The sequence below is a fragment of the Electrona antarctica genome, assembly GCF_951216825.1.
Source record: "Electrona antarctica genome assembly, chromosome: 18".
NCBI lineage: Eukaryota > Metazoa > Chordata > Actinopteri > Myctophiformes > Myctophidae > Electrona > Electrona antarctica.
Genome location: NC_136799.1, coordinates 26,541,162 through 26,561,519, shown reverse-complemented (window position 1 = coordinate 26,561,519; position 20,358 = coordinate 26,541,162). Strand labels below are relative to the sequence as shown.

General features: G+C 41.2%; 1 protein-coding gene across 1 annotated transcript; it reads left to right on the top strand.

Annotated features, from left to right (window-relative positions):
• The first annotated feature begins 79 nt into the window (after positions 1-79).
• LOC306942819 (serine/threonine-protein phosphatase PP1-beta catalytic subunit-like) lies at positions 80-20,104 on the top strand. The gene is made up of 8 exons (XM_079528933.1): positions 80-212; positions 6,789-6,920; positions 14,061-14,291; positions 14,386-14,490; positions 14,767-14,838; positions 15,924-16,075; positions 17,272-17,406; positions 17,523-20,104. The coding sequence occupies exons 1-8, from the start codon at positions 161-163 to the stop codon at positions 17,625-17,627; spliced, it is 984 nt and encodes a 327-aa protein (XP_079385059.1). The 5' UTR covers positions 80-160; the 3' UTR covers positions 17,628-20,104.
• Positions 20,105-20,358: the final 254 nt, after the last annotated feature.

Genomic DNA, 20,358 nt, shown 5'->3' with positions numbered 1-20,358 from the left:
CAGTTGGTATAATTCAATTAGGATTCACATGAAACTTTATGAACATAATGTGTTGATCCAAGGAGCCTATTATTGACTGCTGTATTACTGGCATATCAACGCCCTCTGGCGTCTGTTGAGAGAATTGAACTGACGAACATTTTGAAACAGCAGTTTGAAGATGGCGGAGAGTGAATTGAACGTGGACAGCATCATCTCTCGGCTTTTGGAGGGTGCGTAAAATAAATTATCCGGAATTTAAGCAACCAGAACCAGCATTTTAATTTAGTTGAATCTGTCCTGTAGTTTGGCATGTGCATGTAGTGGTTATTCCAGGAGACAAAATTGCGTTTAATTGGAGAGCGTAAGCCATTAGCTAATGTTACGTGGTGGCTAATGTTAATAGCTACATTTATAGCCCATTTCGTCCCATGAACCCGTGTGTCGCTCGACAAAAATAACGTGTTTTCAACACAAAAAGCTTACGCATTTAAGATGAGAATTATGTAATATATGTCAAGTGACAGTTTCTGGGAAGGCTAGCGTGCGACGAAGTATAAAATGACCTGTCGTGTTTATAAACAATCTGTCAGCAGCAGCAGGGAACGCCTGCCTACTTTCTCTGTTCAGTGTTCACTCTGACACTCACTGTACTGTGTCGTTATCGACAGCAAACACACACCTATGTGTCTGTCTTACTTGAGAGCAAACAATTGAAGTTTCACATTTCATCGTTATCGTAGGTTTTGCTGTGCAGGGATATTGTAGTGGTTGGGAGACAATTGCACTATGAACCAGAGCCATCCACACGTCTGGCATTGACATGGCATTGTTGTCTTTGGATCAAATTGTTGAATGTCAGTGTTAAATTACCCTTTGCCCACCCTGTCCTGGCACGATTTAATTTATTTAAAAAAATACGTAGCTGAGCTTACCGTACATATTATCTGTAGGTAGCTGTGTGTTGGCCATCGGGACAGTAACACTACACTAGAACACAATAACTACAGTAAATACAATTAAAACAATTGACATTTCCCAACGATGTGATCATCGTAGCAACCACGTCTGTTGTGTAATGGTAGTGGCCTATCAGCTAGTTTGCATTTTGTGAAAGTATAATACCTTATCTGACTGACACACTTGGCTTGTAGGTGGACATCATCTTGCTGTGAGGCTGTAGCAGTACAGACAGACACATACAGACTATTACATAGCCTACCTATACAGGTCCATAGTCCATACCATGAAATTGGACAGTTACCAAATATAGCAATCACTGGTACAAAGGGACATCGATACTCTTGTGTAGCCAAATCTCACTTCATTCTAGTTCTGTGCCAACACAGGGGCCGGGGCTGGTTAAGAGTTGACTGTTTGCCAGCTTTGGATTGAAAGTTGAATTTGCTCTTCCCTGGTGAAGCATCTGAGACATGTAGCTCCAAAGCACCTTCAGGCCACCTTGGCACAGCAGCTTCCACAATACATTTGAACTGTTGAAAGGACATAAACAGAATCATCTGTATTGTTTACAGGTTTACAGGTGTAAAACAGTGGGTGTGTTTTTGTGCAAGCTCCATCGTTTTGATTGTTTCCAGAAAAGAGAGCGAACCAGCACCAGCATGTCTCATCACAACTAGGCTCCCATTAAGCTCTTCCACTATCTTAAGTTTGAATGTTAGAGTCTAATTCTGCCTCATAAAAGTTCTGTAAAGTCCTGGGTTCGATTCCCGCTGGGGACGCTGTGGGCGCTGGGGGCGTGTTACCTCCTCCGTGTCATCAGTGCCCATACCTGAGGCGGGGTTTGCGAAAGGGCCCTTCAGTGTGGAGTTTGCATGTTGTCCCCGTGTCCCCTAGGGTAGGTACCCTCACAAAAACATGCAGTAATCCTGGTCTCTAAACCACCTCCCCCTGTCCAGCCGGGGCGCCTGATGGAGGGGAAAGGAACTGGTCGGAATAACGTGTTCCTTCCACGCGCTACGTCTGGCCAGGGAAATTCCCCCCTGTCAGGTGAAAAGAAGCAGCTTGGACTCCTCATGCATAGAAGGAAACATGAGGTCAGTCCGCTGCACCCCAGGTTGGCAAAAATGGGTTGCAAAATCGTGGGATAAAAATTATATAAAAAAAATGTTTTAAATATATTTAAAATGTATTTTTAAATTTCTAATTTCTGTGAAGCTGAAGACTAATTTGATTCAGGAATTACTTATGCAACTGCAAAGGCAAAATGGGAGGTGGGACATCCACTTCATTTTCTGTGTATTTTCAGAGCATCTGATGTACAGACTGTTATACAGAATCATTTGAATATCAGTGTCTCGAGAGATTAGCTCACACACAGTATCTCTCCTTTGTATATAAACAGTTGTTTTAAAGTGCCTCTCTCGAAGAGAGTCATATTGGATAACCATATGACTCTCTTCTTCGAGTCACTTATACAACTGAGGTTACTGAAGTAACCCGAAGTTACTGATGGTTGATAAAAAAAAATCTTTACTCTTTAGAATCTCCATAATCACATGAACACTAGCATCCCTAGATTTGGTAGTTGTCTTATTGTGGGCTTATGCCAGTAGTTGAGTAGTATAAGATATTTACAGTAAGAAGAATATTTTGATCATTTGAATTTATTTGAAAGATCTTCTATTTATTTGAGCAGTATTACCGCCAATTTGCCATACATTGTTTATAGCTGTAGTACTGTGGTGACATGACCAGCTCCTAAAAGAAATTGAAGCAGTAGTTATGATGGAATAATTTGTGGAAATAATTGACTGTCCACTCCAAAGTAGTAGCATGACAAATGTTTAAGGAGCATTATGGTAGTTTGTTTGCACTGTCAGGAGTCCTGTGCTAGCAGGTTGCCACATGACAAAAGTAAAATATAGCTGCAAGCAGCGATAAGGCAGGACCAAGAAAGAAGGCAATTAGTCTTATAAACATGGAAGACTGAACTTGAGAAAAAGAAGACCATGTTATTGTGCCATGGTCAGTTTTTATTGTGGGGGGCAGGGTTCTTGAAGACTCATACACTGAGTTGTCGGTACCCGGATTTGAACCCATGACCTTGTGTTCTAAAGTGAAGCTCTACCTACTGAGCTATCAGGACACAATCAGTTGTTCCATTGATGACAGTAAAATCATTCAGTGTTTTTGATGACAAAGCATGGCATTCATTACTACAGTGTGTGCGCTGTTCATGTTTTCACGTACAAGATTCTTTTCAACTGGGATTTCAGATAATGGTCCATAGATTGTGTGTAGAACGTTAAACGCAACTCTCTCAAAGATCCAGGCAGAAAATCAAGTATAAGCATTTTCAAACTGCTCAAAATGGCGGAATATCTGAGGGCGGAGCTTACTGGTCAAAGTGACAGATGTGTTCCCCATGAGTCAAGGAACATGTGGAAACAAGTGCCATGACTTTTGGCCAAACAAGGCATGAGTTATGCCTGTTCAAAGGTTTCATTTTCAAAAAATTGCTACAGTATAGTGCCCCCCCTATGGCCTATTGCAGTAAGACTTGTTTCAGTGCTATTTGGCAGTGCCCTCTATCATACTCTAAAATTTCATAAGCATATGACGCTGCATGTTTGTATTATGGGCAGAAGAATTTTCACAAAAAAAAGCAATTTTCATTGGCTCATAAAACCTTAATTTCTTAACTTAAAAAAATGTACTACGATTTCTTTGTCCGTATAGGTCCAAAGTTCATGTGTAGAAGCTTTCGTGCATTTTGATTAAAGATCCTGGGAGGAGATAGATTGTAACTGTTTTTCATATAAATCAAAATGGCGGGTGTTCTAAAGGTCAGAGGTCAAAAGTCAGAGCACGAACGTTGTTCGGCATCAGGAGACACATGTGTATCAAAGTTTCATTGGCAACGGTCAAACGGTTCATGAGCTATGCACGTTCAAAGTTTGCATTTTCAATTGAGTGCTATAGCGCCACCCTTTGGTCAATGGTCATGGGCTTCACATAGTCACCGTTTGGCATGGGCCTCTACCATGTTGACGAGTTTCGCGAAAACCGACTGCACGGTTCAGCCAGAACTGCAACTTTTGGCGGGAGAAGGAGAAGAAAAAAAAGGCAAAAACAATAAGGGACCAAAGTCCCTTCGGGAATAATTGGTCCCTTAACTAGAAACGCACTCTCGAGATTCCAACTTGCGCCTTGCATGTATGGCCTACTTGTGCGAAAATTAAACTAAAGGTTTAAGAAATTACAATTAGGAGCTCAATGGCCATGTACAGCACACTCACACACACACACACACACACACACACACACATTTCGTTTTAGCTTTATGTTCTTATAGTATTAATCACTGCTTTATTGTGTTCAGTAACAGGATTCTTCCTGTCTCTCCAGCTCTTTAGTAAACAGAAAAAAAATTTTCAGATGGAGGTACCAAACAGGAGAGAGAGAACTCACTCAATAAACAAGTGAAATTGGAAGTGATGATGACACAGAAGTGAGAAGACAAAAACAGGAACTGGAACACTCTAACATTGAAGCTGATTATTGGGTACTCTTTCCTGATTGGATTGGATGAATTTTGCAACCCAGTGAACCCACCTCAGCATTCTGTTTATTTAAGAGCTGGAGAGATGGGGAGACTCCTGTTTATTAAATATATGTTGTATAGAATGATTACTAGTTACTACTATCATAATATAACGATTACTACTATCATAATATAAAGCTTTATATTTCTAATAAAAGCTTGTGTTTTAAAAAGGAAAAAAAGGTCTTAATAACCAAACGATTATATAAACACTACCTTTAAGAACCTAAAGTGCCAGCCTACAGAAATACCAAACAATATAATGTTAACACTGAGCCACAAACTTGCCTCACTCAGTCAGTAATAATGATTCAGCCTCGCTGTTGACTGCAGAGCCCTGCTTAATGCAATTTCATGCTTTGTGACATACACAGCTCTCAGATATTTGGCAGAGCAGATAGTCAAGATTGCTGATAAGGAAATTGATTGTGTGAAATTGATGTTGTGAAGCGCAAGTAACACCACTTTAGTGAGGTTGGTTGAGCTTTATAGCTGCTTGTTTTGTCACAGCATCACTGCAACAACATTGCTCTCGTTTACTTGCCTCTACTCTCTAGGATTTAGAGAGTTGGATTAAATGACTAATGAATGAGACTTTGAGAGAAGGCGTGTGTGCGGACTGCGGAGCCTCCGTGTACATATGCTTGTTTGTGCGCGCGTGCATGCATGAGTGTGCTAAGTGCTAACTAAGCCAAGGGACACTAAGCCACACCAATTAATCCATCTTAAACTGTTGCTTGTGGTACCAAAACAGAAAGATGGAGAGGAATAGGCTGTAGGGGAACTGACTGCCTACCACAATCTAATTTGGCATAGCTGTCCTAAATGGGAATCTGTGGGTACTGTAGCTTCAGCTTGAGGGCAAAAAAACCAAAATGACTAGTTATTGTATAAGTCAGTCAGTCAGTCATGAGCTGGTTTGCCACTTTCTTCTTAACGTTGAATACAAATCTTCCTACGATGCTTGGTTTAGTGTTAGAAACTGTGGCCATCCACTTGTGTTATTGAAACGAACAGTTGGCCACCATTTCCATTTTTTACTATTATTATAATTGTACTATTTAGCATGATATTACTTCATTTATGTCACATTCAATGAATGATTGTATTTATGCCAGATGAATGGCTGTTCATTAAGGAGGCTGGCCTGAGTGTAATAATGGAAACATATTGGCTTGCGACGAAGTATTGGCTTTCCGAAAGGTAGACCTGGCTACCCTAAATGTAGGCTATAACCTCAGTTCATCACTCGGCTCTCCCTCACGAAACTGAAGATGGAACTCAGATTTGCTCATAGTGTATCAGCCAATAGCTACCCTAATAAAAAAAAAAACTATTTTCATGTTCTCCTCTTGAGAGCTCAAAACAACCACTTGAACCACCACTCGCTAGCTAACACCAACACGTGCAATTTTCTTCTGTTTAGCATCTTTATATAAATCTGTACTCTGAACCACATGTCTGATGCCTAAGTAGGCTTAGGATCAGAGCCAATAAAAAACCCACACCATTTCTGAAAAAGCAAGAAGCTCTCATAGAATAAGCAACAGCTCTGTTATGTCAGGGGTTGACACTAAGGTCTAGATGCACTTGCCCATCGGGCAAGTACAGGTCATGTTCTACTTGCCCAAAGGTCATGCCCACTTGCCCGAACCGTAGGTCGGCCATTATAAAATGATAGGTCAAATTTGAATTACTGTTCAATTTAACACCGGGTTCTCATAATTACATTTTATGCCAAATACAAATCAGTTCACAGTTTACATTATTCACATATTTTTAATTGTAGCAACAAACGGCACATTATAGGTAAACCGTGCTCTGGCCAGTTATAAGCCGACAGATATCTCGTGTTGTGTTTATACAGTAGACAGTTGCGTCCCCTCTCAAACGAGCACTTGCCCGGTCGGTGGTCTGAAAGCAAACTCCACCTGCCTGAAGGTTTTATTTACTTGCCAGGGACATGTGAACAACACTTAGTGTCGACGCCTGTCTGTTATGTAGAATTTCTTAGTTTTCCCGAGCTGAGGCTCAACTCTATAAAGCTTTAGAAGCACTACGCACACTATTTGTTATGTTAATGCCAAGATATTGGTGTTCATACTGCTGTTATGCGAAAAATAATAATTGTGTGATGTGATATTTTTTGCTGGCCTGATTTGAATGCGGTTGACGGGCATTGGTGGTGATGGCAGTGCTGCAGCAGTGATTAATGATGCCAATGTCCTTGTCTCCTCTCCAGTGCGAGGATGTCGTCCGGGAAAGATAGTCCAGATGACCGAGGCAGAGGTGCGGGGGCTCTGCATCAAGTCCAGGGAGATCTTCCTCAGCCAGCCCATCCTCCTGGAGCTGGAAGCTCCCCTCAAGATATGTGGTCAGTACTTGTCCATACTGTTCTCAGTGTTGATACAGACAAAGCAACTTTTTAACTGCCACCTTCAGACTTGCATCAAACAATCAGAACAATCTTGCAATCCTCTTTCTTCTTGACATTATAATGTTTTTCACTCCCTTTTTTCATCTGCTCTTTCTTTAGCTTTATTTACTTCAATGTAGAATTGTCATCTCTTGCATCCCTTTCTCTGTACATTATACGCTGTATGATGATAAAACAATTTCTACGCACAAATGTGCTTCCAAATTGAGTTGGCACGGAAGAGAAATGTAGGTGGATGATCGGCGAATAATTCTTTGAGTGTTAAGTTGTGCACAACTTCACAAGCACCTTTTCCAAATGTATGGGTAATATGAATTTCATTTCAGGAATTCGTTTTGATTAATGAATGCACTATAGAATCCTGACTGCTTTCAGAGCATCCCTCCACATTATCTATGATTACAATTTAGGCATTTAGCAGACGCTCTTAATCCAGAGCGATTTACATTAAGCAATAACAAAAAGCATGGCAATACATCATATACATAAAAAGTTGTTATCATGAAACATGCGTAAACTAAGAACATAACAGTGGAGTATCTATATAATGAAACTATATATAGATATATATAGATAGATATAGATATAGATATCTATAGATATATATATTATATATATATATATATATATATATAACTAATACTATACATACTATACTATACATATGTGCTATGACTACATAAAATGCAATTCTAGGGCTGTCTATGTAACATGTCTACGATTAGTTATTCCTGCTGGGTTACCAGCATGCATTCTTTCAACTTCACAGTGACGTAGGCTAATAATTAGGGATGCACATTATCGGCCCGATTTCAGGAATTATGACTGGGTGCGCACGCTTATCCGACACACCATAGGGCCGACATGCGGAAACAACGACCGGATTAAGGTTGGCGAACATGTGTTAAGGTTGGCGACCGGATTAAGGTTCATATACATGCGCTGCTCCGTGCTTGCTGTTATGGTTGGGTTAGGGTTTGAGGTAGGTTGTCGAGTCGTACCAATAGTTTGACGGAACTAAAGCCTGTACCCATTATGACACCATATTATCGGTCCGATAACATTATTAATAGCTCAGATAATATATTGTATATTCTTTATTTTATATATTTTCATATGCTTGCAGTTCTGCTAAATTATTATTTGTTTCATCTGCTGATTGTTTGTATCTGCTGACAAAGCACCCAGCGTGTCAGGTATGATATACTGTACTTAAGTCAAAGCTATGTTTTTTTTATGTATGTGTCTATATATTTTTATATATTATATTATATATATATATATATATATTATATATTTTCATTATCGGTTGTTAGTATCGGTATCGGTCTTGAAAAGCATGAAGTTATCGGTATCGGTTTCAAAAAATCTATCCTGCATCCCTACTAATAATACTTGTACAAAAAGTATGTCTTAATAGTCAAACGTAGTCCTTGTATCCACCCTCACGCGCCATAAACAAGTCTATAGCCCTCTTCATTATGACTCATTTCCATTGACATAAACTTCCATAAAACAAGTGTTCCCATGCATTCTCCAGCCCAGACATGATGCAGTGGGCAGACAGCACACTGACAGTGATTTATATGGCTCGGTCTAGGAAAGCTGTGCTCTGATGAAGGGTCTGGTGGGCGGAGAGCATACTTGCGTTTGGTAGAGAATTGGCCACAAAGACTAATCCTCGGACAACAGAGAAACAAGCTATTGGTTTGAAGTCTGGATTTTTTATTTAATATTGTAGTAGTAGTACGTATGTAAACTGGCCCAGATAACACTGCCGCTGCCTAGGCCATATTTGTCACTGTTACTCCTTTGTGACTCCTCTGTCCCTATTTACTGTACATAAAGAAAGGCGTGTGCCACCCTGTTACATCATGCATCAACATAGATGGCTGCATTATATATCTTCACTCTATCCTTCCTTACATTAGAAATGACCAGCATTACCAAGTGTATGTGATAGTCTCCAGTACATCTCAGCACACTCCCACATGTTTTATCTCTCTCCAGCACAGCTTTGAAGCTGTACACAACTCTCCCTCTCTGAATCCCGTTAATTTATTCGCCAGTCCTTCAGTATTCAACACTGGCATTGAAATGCACAGGCCTAGTCCTGCACATTGTTAGTTTGTGGTACTCCATTCTGGGCGGGAACCCCTTTTGTTGTTCTAAATCTAACCCTTCTGGACGGGAACCCCTCTTGGGGTTCTGTACTGTATGTACAGTATTCACAAATGTATTTTTTTTTATGCTGCTATATAAATATTTGAAGTTTTTCAGAAAACTTAGGTCAGGATTTAGACTGGTTTTTAGAATCGGGCTCAGTCCAAAATGCCTCCAGATATCAGATGGTAGTAGACTACTTGATGCAGGTTTGTCATATGTTGAAGCATGGTTGGCATTGTCATTTGATAGCATGTCATTACAGTGGTCAACTTAATATCCCTTTTGCTATCGAGTTGCACAAACGTTTAGTAATTAGAGGGGTGCAATGTTATCTGGACCGTTCACATGAACAAGATCAAATCAACTGCCTTTGAATGGCCCTGCAGGCTACTTTCTCCTTGAAGGCCCTTTACTTGGTTCAATACCATAAATTACCCTTCCAAAATATGGTTGTTTATATCACTATGGAATGTTCCTCTTTTTTTTTTTGTTCCAATGCTGTTGTTGTGCAACTTGTAACCCCATATTGATTGCCTTGTCTTTAAGCCACATCTGATGATAGATGATAGCCTTTCAGAGGCCTGATGCCAACTCTGTACACACAAACAATGTTTGTATTCAATTATTCACAAAGTCCACTAGCATGAGGTTCTGCTTTTATTCTCTTTCACATGCTAACCCTAATGTCGCCATAGCACAATTTGTGCCCAAGACAGAAAATATATTTATAGCCTAAAAAGCCAAGGCCAGCATTACCATTTGGAATGTAGAAATATTCGTAAACTCGTTGGACCTGGTGGTTTATTTGTGTTATATATAGTTTTTGTTTCAAATTTCAACTAAAATGTCACTCCATTTCTCAATCTCCTTTGGTTGAAATATGCTTTTTGTCAAACATTTTTCATGCCAGTTTTGAATATGCAATTGCTCATTTAAAAAAAAACATTATAAGCTGGCAGAATTTGTTATTTTGCCATGTAAAATCTAGTAACTTTGGCAATGGGCATTGTCCACGTTCTTAGCTTGCTCTTCTTTTGTTGTCATTCCGAATTTCTGACTGATTTGATTTATTTGATTTTACACAGCAGAACATATATAGACAAAGACAATAGACATACACACATAACATACTAGTTCTTTCCCTAGGAAAGTCAACCGATAGATGTTGTGCCGGTAAGGTAAGCAACCCTAGAGGGGCTTCAATCGGAACTTCCTTTTCCCTCAAACCGGAAGAATAACAATAAAAGCTCTCGTAGCCTGTGGCTTTTATTTAGAAAAATCGGTTTGAGGGAAAAGGAAGTTCCGGAAGATTGATGACTACAAAACAATACTACAACATGACGTAGCGATATCATCCGCTCCCGACCGGATCATAAACCCGAAAAGGAATGCTGCCCAGGCTAGAACTACCCCACTTGGGTATTTCAGTTATTTATTAAACTTCTTGTATAGGTAGATGGAGAGGATGTGGTCATTAGATGGAAATGGGTGGTTATTCGCCTATTCCATAAGGAGACTTTCTATTTGATGGGGAACTGCCCCCTGGTGGTGTTATATAGTGGGACATGTAATTTATTTGCTTGTCTAGTAGGGTATTTGGCTGGGTATTTGGCTGGAAGTACTGTTGGTCTGGGAGACCAACAGTACTGTACTTTACTAAAGCCTAGTGCCCTGGTCAATGATACAGAACAGTGTGGTATTTTCCTCAGTTAGTCAAAAGGATGTTGTTAAATGGGACATCTAACTATAAATGCACCACGTCTCTGTCTGTCTGTGTGTATGTAAATTTGACACACGCGTTCCACACCACCACAGGGAGTGCAGTGCCCGGCCTCCGGAGTCGGTGGGATACACAGTTGTCCAGAAACACCACAAAAGGCTCTGGTCAGGCTCTGCCAGTGGACCTAATGAGCCTAAGTCCCCTCACCTGTACAATTCCCAGCCTCTGCCTCAGCCAATTGATTGCCATGACAACCCTACACCTGTCATTTGATTACTTACAGTCCACTTTTCACATTCAGTTTGCACTCTTCAGGCACAGGCAGATACAGAGATCTCCATATACAGTATGGGCACAAAAGGGACACAGACAGATAGTTAAAACCGGTGCTATGACAACGGGTATTAATAGGTTCCCAAGTTGCATCATTCCTAAGTAGGCCGGTGGCCGACGGGCACAGGTCTAGTAAATTAAATTGTGCCATTATGACGAATGACTCGACAACGCACAGCATCCTTATTATTCTGCCTGCATGCATGACGGGGTATAATCGACCATGGTGTTTGAAACAATAACTTGACAATGAAATAATTTGTATGAAACTTGGTTGGAATGATCAGTAGATTGCCCCGAAGAAACTATTTTCTTGGGTGTAAAAGGTCAAGGTCAAATTGACATAATGGGCCATATCTCAGGAGCAGAGTGAAGTAGAACAAGAGATGGTGGGGTGGGCAGTCGGGGCAGAGTAGGCACCCCCAGGTGGGCAGTCGGGGCAGAGTAGGCACCCCCAGGTGGGCAGTCGGGGCAGAGTAGGCACCCCAGGTGCATTTTTACTCTCTGTCACTTTAAGACAAGTCTCTAAAATTTACAGCTAGTGTTTTTCTCTTGGGATTTCTACCTCCCTGTTCTATAATAAACATTAAATCTCTGCTGCTGCTATTCCCAGACACCGCAGAGACGGACTGTAAATTATTCACCCTCACCTTACAATTCATTGTGAGAGGACAAGGCTGGGTGCTACCCCCCCAGAGAGCCAATCCTGACACAGCCAACCTCAAAACAACCTAGGCCACGTCCATCTAGGAGCTTTCAGTGTAGGGGAGTATTGTGATTCGTGAAGCTCGCACTTAAATGAGAAATGTAGCCACTGACCACCCTATACTTGGTTTGGATTCAGACCAGCATTGGCTAGCCAGGAGAAGGGAGGACGTGTTGTTCCTCGTGCTCTTGGAAATGTTCAAGAAAGTGTAAGGGTGTTTTTGTTAACGTCGAGCTGTTTAGTTACTTCTTGCATAACATGATGGGTCCATTGATTCTCCTTCCTGCTAGTGAGGCATTCTTAACCAGTTTTCCCACTGCCAGCACTGACTTCAAATGCTAAACTAAGACCATTAGGCTTGGAGTGACTGGATGATGCTGATTGATTGTAGTTTATTTACGGGTATTCATTTATGTTTCTCCTTTTCGAGGGGCATCAGCCCTTCCAACGTCTGGCTTTTGTGTGTGATGTCATGTGGCAGCCAAGTCTATCACTGCGCAAAAAACATGGGATACGGTTGTATATATGACAGGAAACTCCAGATAAACTTAACAACAAACTCAGGTAAACGCCCATAATGGACCATCACCCCTGTGTGTGTGTGTGTGTGTGTGTGTGTGTGTGTGTGTGTGTGTGTGTGTGTGTGTGTGTGTGTGTGTGTGTGTGTGTGTGTGTGTGTGTGTGTGTGTGTGTGTGTGTGTGTGTGTGTGTGTGTGTGTGTGTGTGTGTGTGTGTGTGTGTGTGTGTGTGTGTGTGTGTGTGTGTGTGTGTGTGTGTGTGTGTGTGTGTGTGTGTGTGTGTGTGTGTGTGTGTGTGTGTGTGTGTGTGTGTGTGTGTGTGTGTGTGTGTGTGTGTGTGTGTGTGTGTGTGTGTGTGTGGTAGTGGTAAAGACAATATCTAAATGCAACTTTTACTTGTAACTTGCTTCCAGTCTGTATTCTCCTCAGGGCCAAAGTGTCAGACATTTAATCAGACCTATTGTTTGATTATGATTTGTATTTAGTGCCACCTTTACCTTATAATGTAGTATTGCTGTCAAAAAGGAATTGTATACACAACTCCCTTCCATCTATGACTAACTAACTATGATAAACGCCTAGTATTGTTGTCTGAAGGTATTTCTTTTAGAGTGGCTCTCTCCAACCCTCTCTGTCTGGAGCACTTAGCCAAAAATAGAGCAGCTCTTTTAGTTGGTGCAAGAGGATATAAAAGGAAGCAGGTCTTTGCTGGGTTGTGAAGAGAAGGCCCCCTGCAGTGTCCCTGTGCTTCGGTAACAGTGCATAGGGTTCAGATACTGACTTGGCTGATATTGAGGCTTGCAAGCCTTGCTGGTGGCCTAGGGGCCACTTGAACCACTGAAGGAAAGGTGTGTGAATGTGCGTGTGCATGCACCGTACGCATGCTTGCATACGTGTGTTAGCCTGTGTGGGTATGATTAACCTGGAATGTCATTGTCAAATAGTCTCTTCCTCATTTCCCATGGGCCCTGGCCCTGATCTGGTCGCAGCAGCAATGGCTCATTCTGCCTACATGCATGTCCTTGAGCTTGCAGAATTATACACAGGCATTTATCCCTACCATTCTGCATGCCCATGCATGGCCATGAGTGAGTGATGGGAAGTCAAGGAGTGGTTAAAACTGATTGACCAATAAAACATTGCATCTGACTGTATGCAAGGGCCTTTAGATGGGAGATGAGAAGTTGGCCAATTTAGAGTTGAGAGAGAGGGCAGTAGAGAGTAGACAGAGATGCACATCAATAATAACTATAATAGCAGTCCGCAGCCATCGTCCATGGAAACCCTTGATCCATAGCTAGAGGGGCCATAATCACGATCCATCAAAGCCATGGATTTTGAAGAAGAAAAGGAGGGGAGTGGATGTGAAGGTCATGTGGACAGACATAGACACTGCATCCACTGCAGAAATTCACGTCGAAGATTCTTTCTCATTGCTCCCCCCATCCAAAGAAACTGCGGGCATCAAAATTAGTTTGATAAAATAATATTTATTATTATGCCTCATCCCAGCCACTCAATGTATGGTAATTTTGGAGTATGTATGCAAGAGGTCATAGAGAAGTGTGTTGTTCATTGTAAAATGTTTCTTTTTTTTGTGTGCAAACTGGAGTAAATGTACTGTTTTCACCTAGGTGATATCCATGGCCAGTACACAGACCTGCTGAGGCTGTTTGAGTATGGTGGCTTCCCTCCAGAGGCCAACTACCTTTTCCTGGGGGACTACGTTGACAGAGGCAAACAGTCCCTGGAGACCATCTGCCTGCTGTTGGCCTACAAAATCAAATACCCAGAGAACTTCTTCCTGCTCAGGGGGAACCACGAGTGTGCCTCCATCAACCGCATCTATGGCTTCTATGATGAGTGTAAGTTGAGTTTGCATAAAATACTCAGTCAGTCAGACAAAACATAGATTTGATCTAATTTTGATGGTGTATTTGGTTTTGTATACTTTGCTAGGTAAGCGCAGGTTCAACATCAAATTATGGAAAACCTTCACAGACTGTTTCAACTGCCTCCCCATTGCTGCCATCATTGATGAGAAGATCTTCTGCTGCCATGGAGGTAAGTCAGCTACTGAACCAACCTTATGGTCTCTTAGTTCCCCACAAGCTGTTACTTACAGGTATATCCTAGCTTTCAGCCAGTCAGTAAAAAAAGTGTCGTGACGTGTTAAAAGAAAGAAAAACTATGCGTTTTCACCTGAGGATTTGACACATGCCAAATAATTGTGTTATTTTACAGTGTTTTAGTGTTTCACAAGACACTAAGGTTTACAACATACTGTGCCAACACAGCTTGGACTGAACATAAAGTCGGCTCTTAATTTCCTTTTTGCAGGTCTGTCACCTGATTTACAGTCCATGGAACAGATCCGCAGGATCATGAGGCCAACAGATGTTCCTGATACAGGTGTGTGTGCGCGTCTGTGCGTGTCTGTGCGTGTGTGTGTGCGTGATAATTTGAGAACAAGTTTTCTCTCTTTCATGTAACGTCTCCGTATTCCCCATCCTGCTTTTTGAGGGACGCTGATGTTGGAGGGGCCCCTCCAACGTCTGACTTTCGGAAATTACGCCATCGGCCAGTTTTGAGTGTTTGTGCAAACACAAACATTGAATGCTATTGACAATGAATGGCCAGCTTTGAGTGTTTGTGTAAACACAAACATTGCGTAAACAAAAACATTGAAGACAAGGGTGAGGACGCAAATTGTGATTGGCCGGAATGAGATGATGTATGATGATAAGAGCGCCCCTCACTTCACACATGTGTTTTTTTTTTAAATTTTTAACACTCGACCCCAAAACGCTTCGGAACCCGTCAGAAGATTTAACCCCGAAGGTTGCCATGCCTCGATGGAGCGGGCGGTATAGTTTCTGATATCTGCGCGCTGGTTGTGCTGGGCTGGTCTGGGCCAAATTCGCGTGAAGATGACCGGGCCGAATTTTTGTCCCAGTCCAGCCCTGTATCAATTCCAAGCAGCCGAAGCTCCACACTAACCTTCGTGCTGCCCAGGCTGGTAGACAGCGCCTAAGTTCTTCCCATCATGAGGATCAATGCGCGTGCCTCCCATAAGGATCCACTCATTGTCGTTTCTTTGCTGCTTGTTTTCTCAGAAAAATACTCAAGTTTTTGTCCAATCCGCACAACGTTCAGATTTTTTGATCGCATCGCGCCCGCCATATTACCGCTTGTGGTGAAATCTAAGACATGTCGGCTGCTGCTTGTACAACTTTTTGCTCCTCCTCTCGCTGTATTGGGCTGTGTGCTCTGGAAGTATTTGACACAAATTCACAGATATTGCCTGGCTGCCTGCGGTCATTTCACATGAACACCAGGGGGCGCTGAAAGTGTTAATAAGAAACTATTACACCAGCAGATCCTCCTTTTTGTAATATCTTTCACTGAAGTCCTTATCCCCCACATGCATGTTTTTGTTCTCCTTTCATGTTTGTTCATCTACCGCCTACATATCCTTGTGTCCGCGCTTCTCTCAGGCCTGCTGTGTGACCTGCTGTGGTCTGATCCAGACAAGGATGTGCAAGGCTGGGGGGAAAATGACCGCGGCGTGTCTTTCACCTTCGGGGCCGACGTGGTCAGCAAGTTCCTCAACCGCCACGACCTGGACCTGATCTGCCGAGCCCACCAGGTAGGTAGTGGCTGTAGGAAGAGATATCCTGTCGATAGATTGTTGAGACCCAGTCACAGAATGCATAGCTCAAATCCATCAGAAGATTTAATGAGAAATTGGATGGTACGGTACATTTGATTTAATAACTTGGTCTTGCAATGTTAAACGTGTATTGAAAGAATTGTCTGTGACTTCGTTAATTACACATGTCCTTGAAGTTGTGGTTCTTTTGCATGAGTAATGACTGCAGCTATTGAAAGGACACACACATTAACAACACACACATTAACAACAGTACACCATTAATCCCCACCTACCCATGCTACTTTCTGCCATCACTCAATTCTCCATATTCAGACCGCAGCCATCTTACCAGCAAGGTGATACCTAGGTGACACTTCCCATAGAGAGTCCATTCATCCAATCCTCTTTCAATCTGTAAAGTTTTTGTTTAATAAAAATCCACTGTAGACATTTTATGAGCTACTTCCTGTCAAGAAATTCCTTGCAGATGATTATTTTCTAAGTACCAGAGTATGGAAGCGCTCGTTATCAGTAAAGCAACCTCCAGCTGCCTCCTGCATTATGTGCACATTCAAAACAGGTGGTACGCATGGGCCATTGAGTGATGGTCAACGAACATTCCAAACTCCAGCACTTTTATCTTCAAGGAATTTCTTGACAGGAAGTAACAAGAAACAAACGCTTTACAGATTGAAAGAGGATAATTCAAGCTTTCCCTACAGCTGCAATGTTGGTGATTTTGATGTTGTTTAATATAATTAGAGAACTTTTCTGTTTGGATGAATGGGCTGTCTATGGGAAGTATCACCTAAGTATCACCTTGCTGGCAAGATGGCTGTGGTCTGAATATGGAGAATGCTCTGCTCAGACACAGCAGAGCCCTTGGAACTGTGAACTATGTTTGAAAATCATCCAGGAAAAAGCGCAGGGTCATGGACACACCAACAATTAAAATGTGTCATAATAACATCTGTTATACGATAACTACTTCCTTTAGATATCAGTCCGATAGGGGTTTTGTAGTGGATGTTTGATACTGATCCAGACTGTGGATGTTTTGGTAATGTTTGCTATCGTAGGCAGGTATGTTCTATGAAGATCTGTTTTAATCCTGATACTTTGTCAAGGTCTGTGTCTTAGTATTGACATTAGCAGATTGATTTATATAGTCGCATGTCCTCCACTAACAGGTCGTGGAGGATGGCTATGAGTTCTTTGCCAAACGCCAACTGGTCACGCTTTTCTCTGCTCCAAATTACTGTGGAGAGTTCGACAATGCCGGCGGCATGATGAGCGTTGATGAATCCCTCATGTGTTCTTTCCAGGTAAACACGCGCGCACACACACACACACACACAAGTTGCAAACCTTTGATATTCATTAGTAATTATACTGACACACACAGACACATCTCTTATCCCTTTTCTCTATTTCTTTTCAGATCCTGAAGCCCTCAGAGAAAAAGGCCAAGTACCAGTATGGGGGGGTCAATTCTGGTCGGCCTGTCACGCCACCCCGTACTGCCCAGGCCCCCAAGAAGAGGTGAACATTCAGCCTCACCTATCCCTCTCTTTCCCCCTACACTTTCCCAATCGTTCCACCACTGCAACCCCATTAAATCCCCTGTATAGGGAATATACAGGGCTTATCCATCGCCCCGATAATTCTCCTCTTTCCTTTCTTCCTCCAGACCCACTGACAGCTCTTTTCTTAATATGTATGTGTACATAAATTTGCTGTGACCAATCGATGTATTATTTCCTGCCTGTTTGTTGGTATTTTTGATATTATTAACAAATGTACTATTTGTGGTTTTACTTGCAATGCCATTTGAGCCCCATCTTCTCTGAGGTTCTATGTTGTGTAAGGAAACAAACCCTCTGTTCAGAATGGGGAAAGCGAATGCTCTAAGAGGAATTCCTTTTGGATCTCTTAATTGAAAAAAAGAAAAGAAAAAAAAAAAGATGTTGAACATTGTTTTGCCTTGATTTCTCCAGAAAAATCAGTGAAAAGCATCCAGATGAATATGATTGCAGCCTAGATGCTGTGTGATGCTCATCACAACCACTTTTATCAGTTACAGCATCATGCGTGTGTGTGCGTGTGTGCAGTGTGCACATATGAAGTTGCGTGTATGAATGCTTGTATGCGTGCTATGCACACTCACATTTGATATTCAACCATTTTGGAGGTTGGGGAATCCATGTTCATACATAGGAGAAACGATGAATGGACTGGAATGAACTACACAGGCTTAAACTAATGCTGCTAGCATTGTACACTCACTCACTGTACAAACACTCCCCCACTCTCTTATATAGTACATCCCTGTGCCTGGCTGCCACACCCACACAAGCACGTCACTTCTCTTATACAGTAGAGGCGGTTAACGCCACAGGTGTACTTACTGTTAACCTTAGGTAATACTCCCTGACATTAAATACTTTAAATTTGCTGTGTGCGGAAAGACACTAACACATCTTATAATTGATAACGTCTTAGTTGTGAGCCACTTTCATGCTTGGGTCTTTTCCCTAGGTTTGAGACATTCATTATTCATGGTAGATATTTGTGTGCCATGGAACCAGAGGAAATTGAATGCATTCTAATGATAATGCTTTGCTAGTCAGGACCTTGTATGTAGATGCTCTTAATGGTGGGGAATACCTAACGGCATGTTCTGCAAAATGTGTAGCTTACCTAACTCCTCAAGGGGTAAAATCGCAGAAATAGTATTCAGCGAACATCTGTCTTTAGCACTGCATGCACAGGATACAGTCAGCAATACTTACAGGTGCAGTGGGTGAATAGTCTGATATCTTGATAGTAATCATCAGTGGTGGAAAAAGTACTCAAATGTTTTACTTAAGTAAAAGTATCAATACTGCAATGTAGAAATACTCTGTTACAAGTAAAAGTCCGGAATTCAAAATGTACTTGAGTGAAAGTACAATAGTATTGACATCAAAATGTACCAAAAGTAGTAATTGTGCAGAATGTCCGATTTCAAGTTTTCAAATGTGACCCATTGTGAGCTTGTAGATCGGCTATTTTCAAATGGCTGAAATGTGTATAGGGCTGAAGTGGTAAAAGTATGCTTCGTAATAATCAAAATCTACAAATTAACTAGTAACTAAAGTTTTCAAATATTTTCTGCGGGAATATTCAAGTAAAGTACAAATACCTCAAAATTGTACTTAGTTACTTTCCACCACTGGTAATCATTGCTGTAGTTTGTGTTCAGTACAAAAGATCTCCCTGTCTCCCAAGCTCTTTAGAAAACAGAAAAAGCATATTCATTTTATTAAAGAGCTGGAGAGGCAGGGAGACCCATGTTACTGAACAAACACTATATAGCAATGCAAACTATCAGAATATAGATTATATAGCTTTAACTTAAACATTTTTGTTTTAACTAAGAAATATCACTTAGCCTACCTTTTAATTAAAATGGATTACTAACAAAGAGCAGTCATTAGTTATTTTCAAGGGACAGTCTTGATCAGCTCTCCTCAACATCACCCTGTATGTTCAGGCACAAAATAAGAACTAGCAAGTCAGGAGTGATTGATAAATCACATTGATTTTAAATTACTTTGTGATAGTGGCGCCACCTGGTGTAGAGAATCTTATTTTTCCAAATTCAGAGTACACTGCAAGGGTGAGTACAGGTATTTGATGTTACCAGGGTAAGATGCTGTATCACTAATATCAGGAGGTACTTTGTCTTAGCTCTCTTCTACTGTCCTACAATTTGCCTGGTTGGCAGTTAAACTTCAGTCTACTTCACACGTTTGCAGCAGAGTTTTTGTGAAACAGTTGCCTCATTTTCTTTTTGCTCTGTTGTATTTTTTTCAGTTTTTCGATGTACTATATTCACATTGTTTACTTTATATTCACTTAATTTATTTCCTAATCATAATAATAAGGAAACTAAAAACCTGAGGTGTTACCAAAAGCTGTTTTGCAATTTGTACAAGTTGGTTTCAAAGTCTATGAATTCAATAAAATGGATGACATTAACAGTTACTCCCTCCTTTTATTGCAGCTTTTTGTAGATTATGTTGTGTGTAATATTATTTATTTTGAAGTGAAATATATCTGTGCACCTAGTTATTCCCCACTTCATTCTACAAACATTTGTACACTTTTTTTTTATTTGGATGAAGCATTTAAGCCCCACAGAAGGGGTCTGACCTTTGATATGATCAATTTCAACTGTCAAAATTAAAATTAATCAATTCAAAATATATATTTATTGTGATGAGACAGCATTC

Bases quoted from the DNA above. Each gene is read 5' to 3' on its own strand.
- LOC306942819 (XM_079528933.1), top strand. From the start codon at position 161: ATGGCGGAGAGTGAATTGAACGTGGACAGCATCATCTCTCGGCTTTTG. The intron at 14,292-14,385 runs GTAAGTTGAGTT...ATACTTTGCTAG, and splicing joins CTATGGCTTCTATGATGAGT to GTAAGCGCAGGTTCAACATC. The intron at 17,407-17,522 runs GTAAACACGCGC...ATTTCTTTTCAG, and splicing joins CCCTCATGTGTTCTTTCCAG to ATCCTGAAGCCCTCAGAGAA.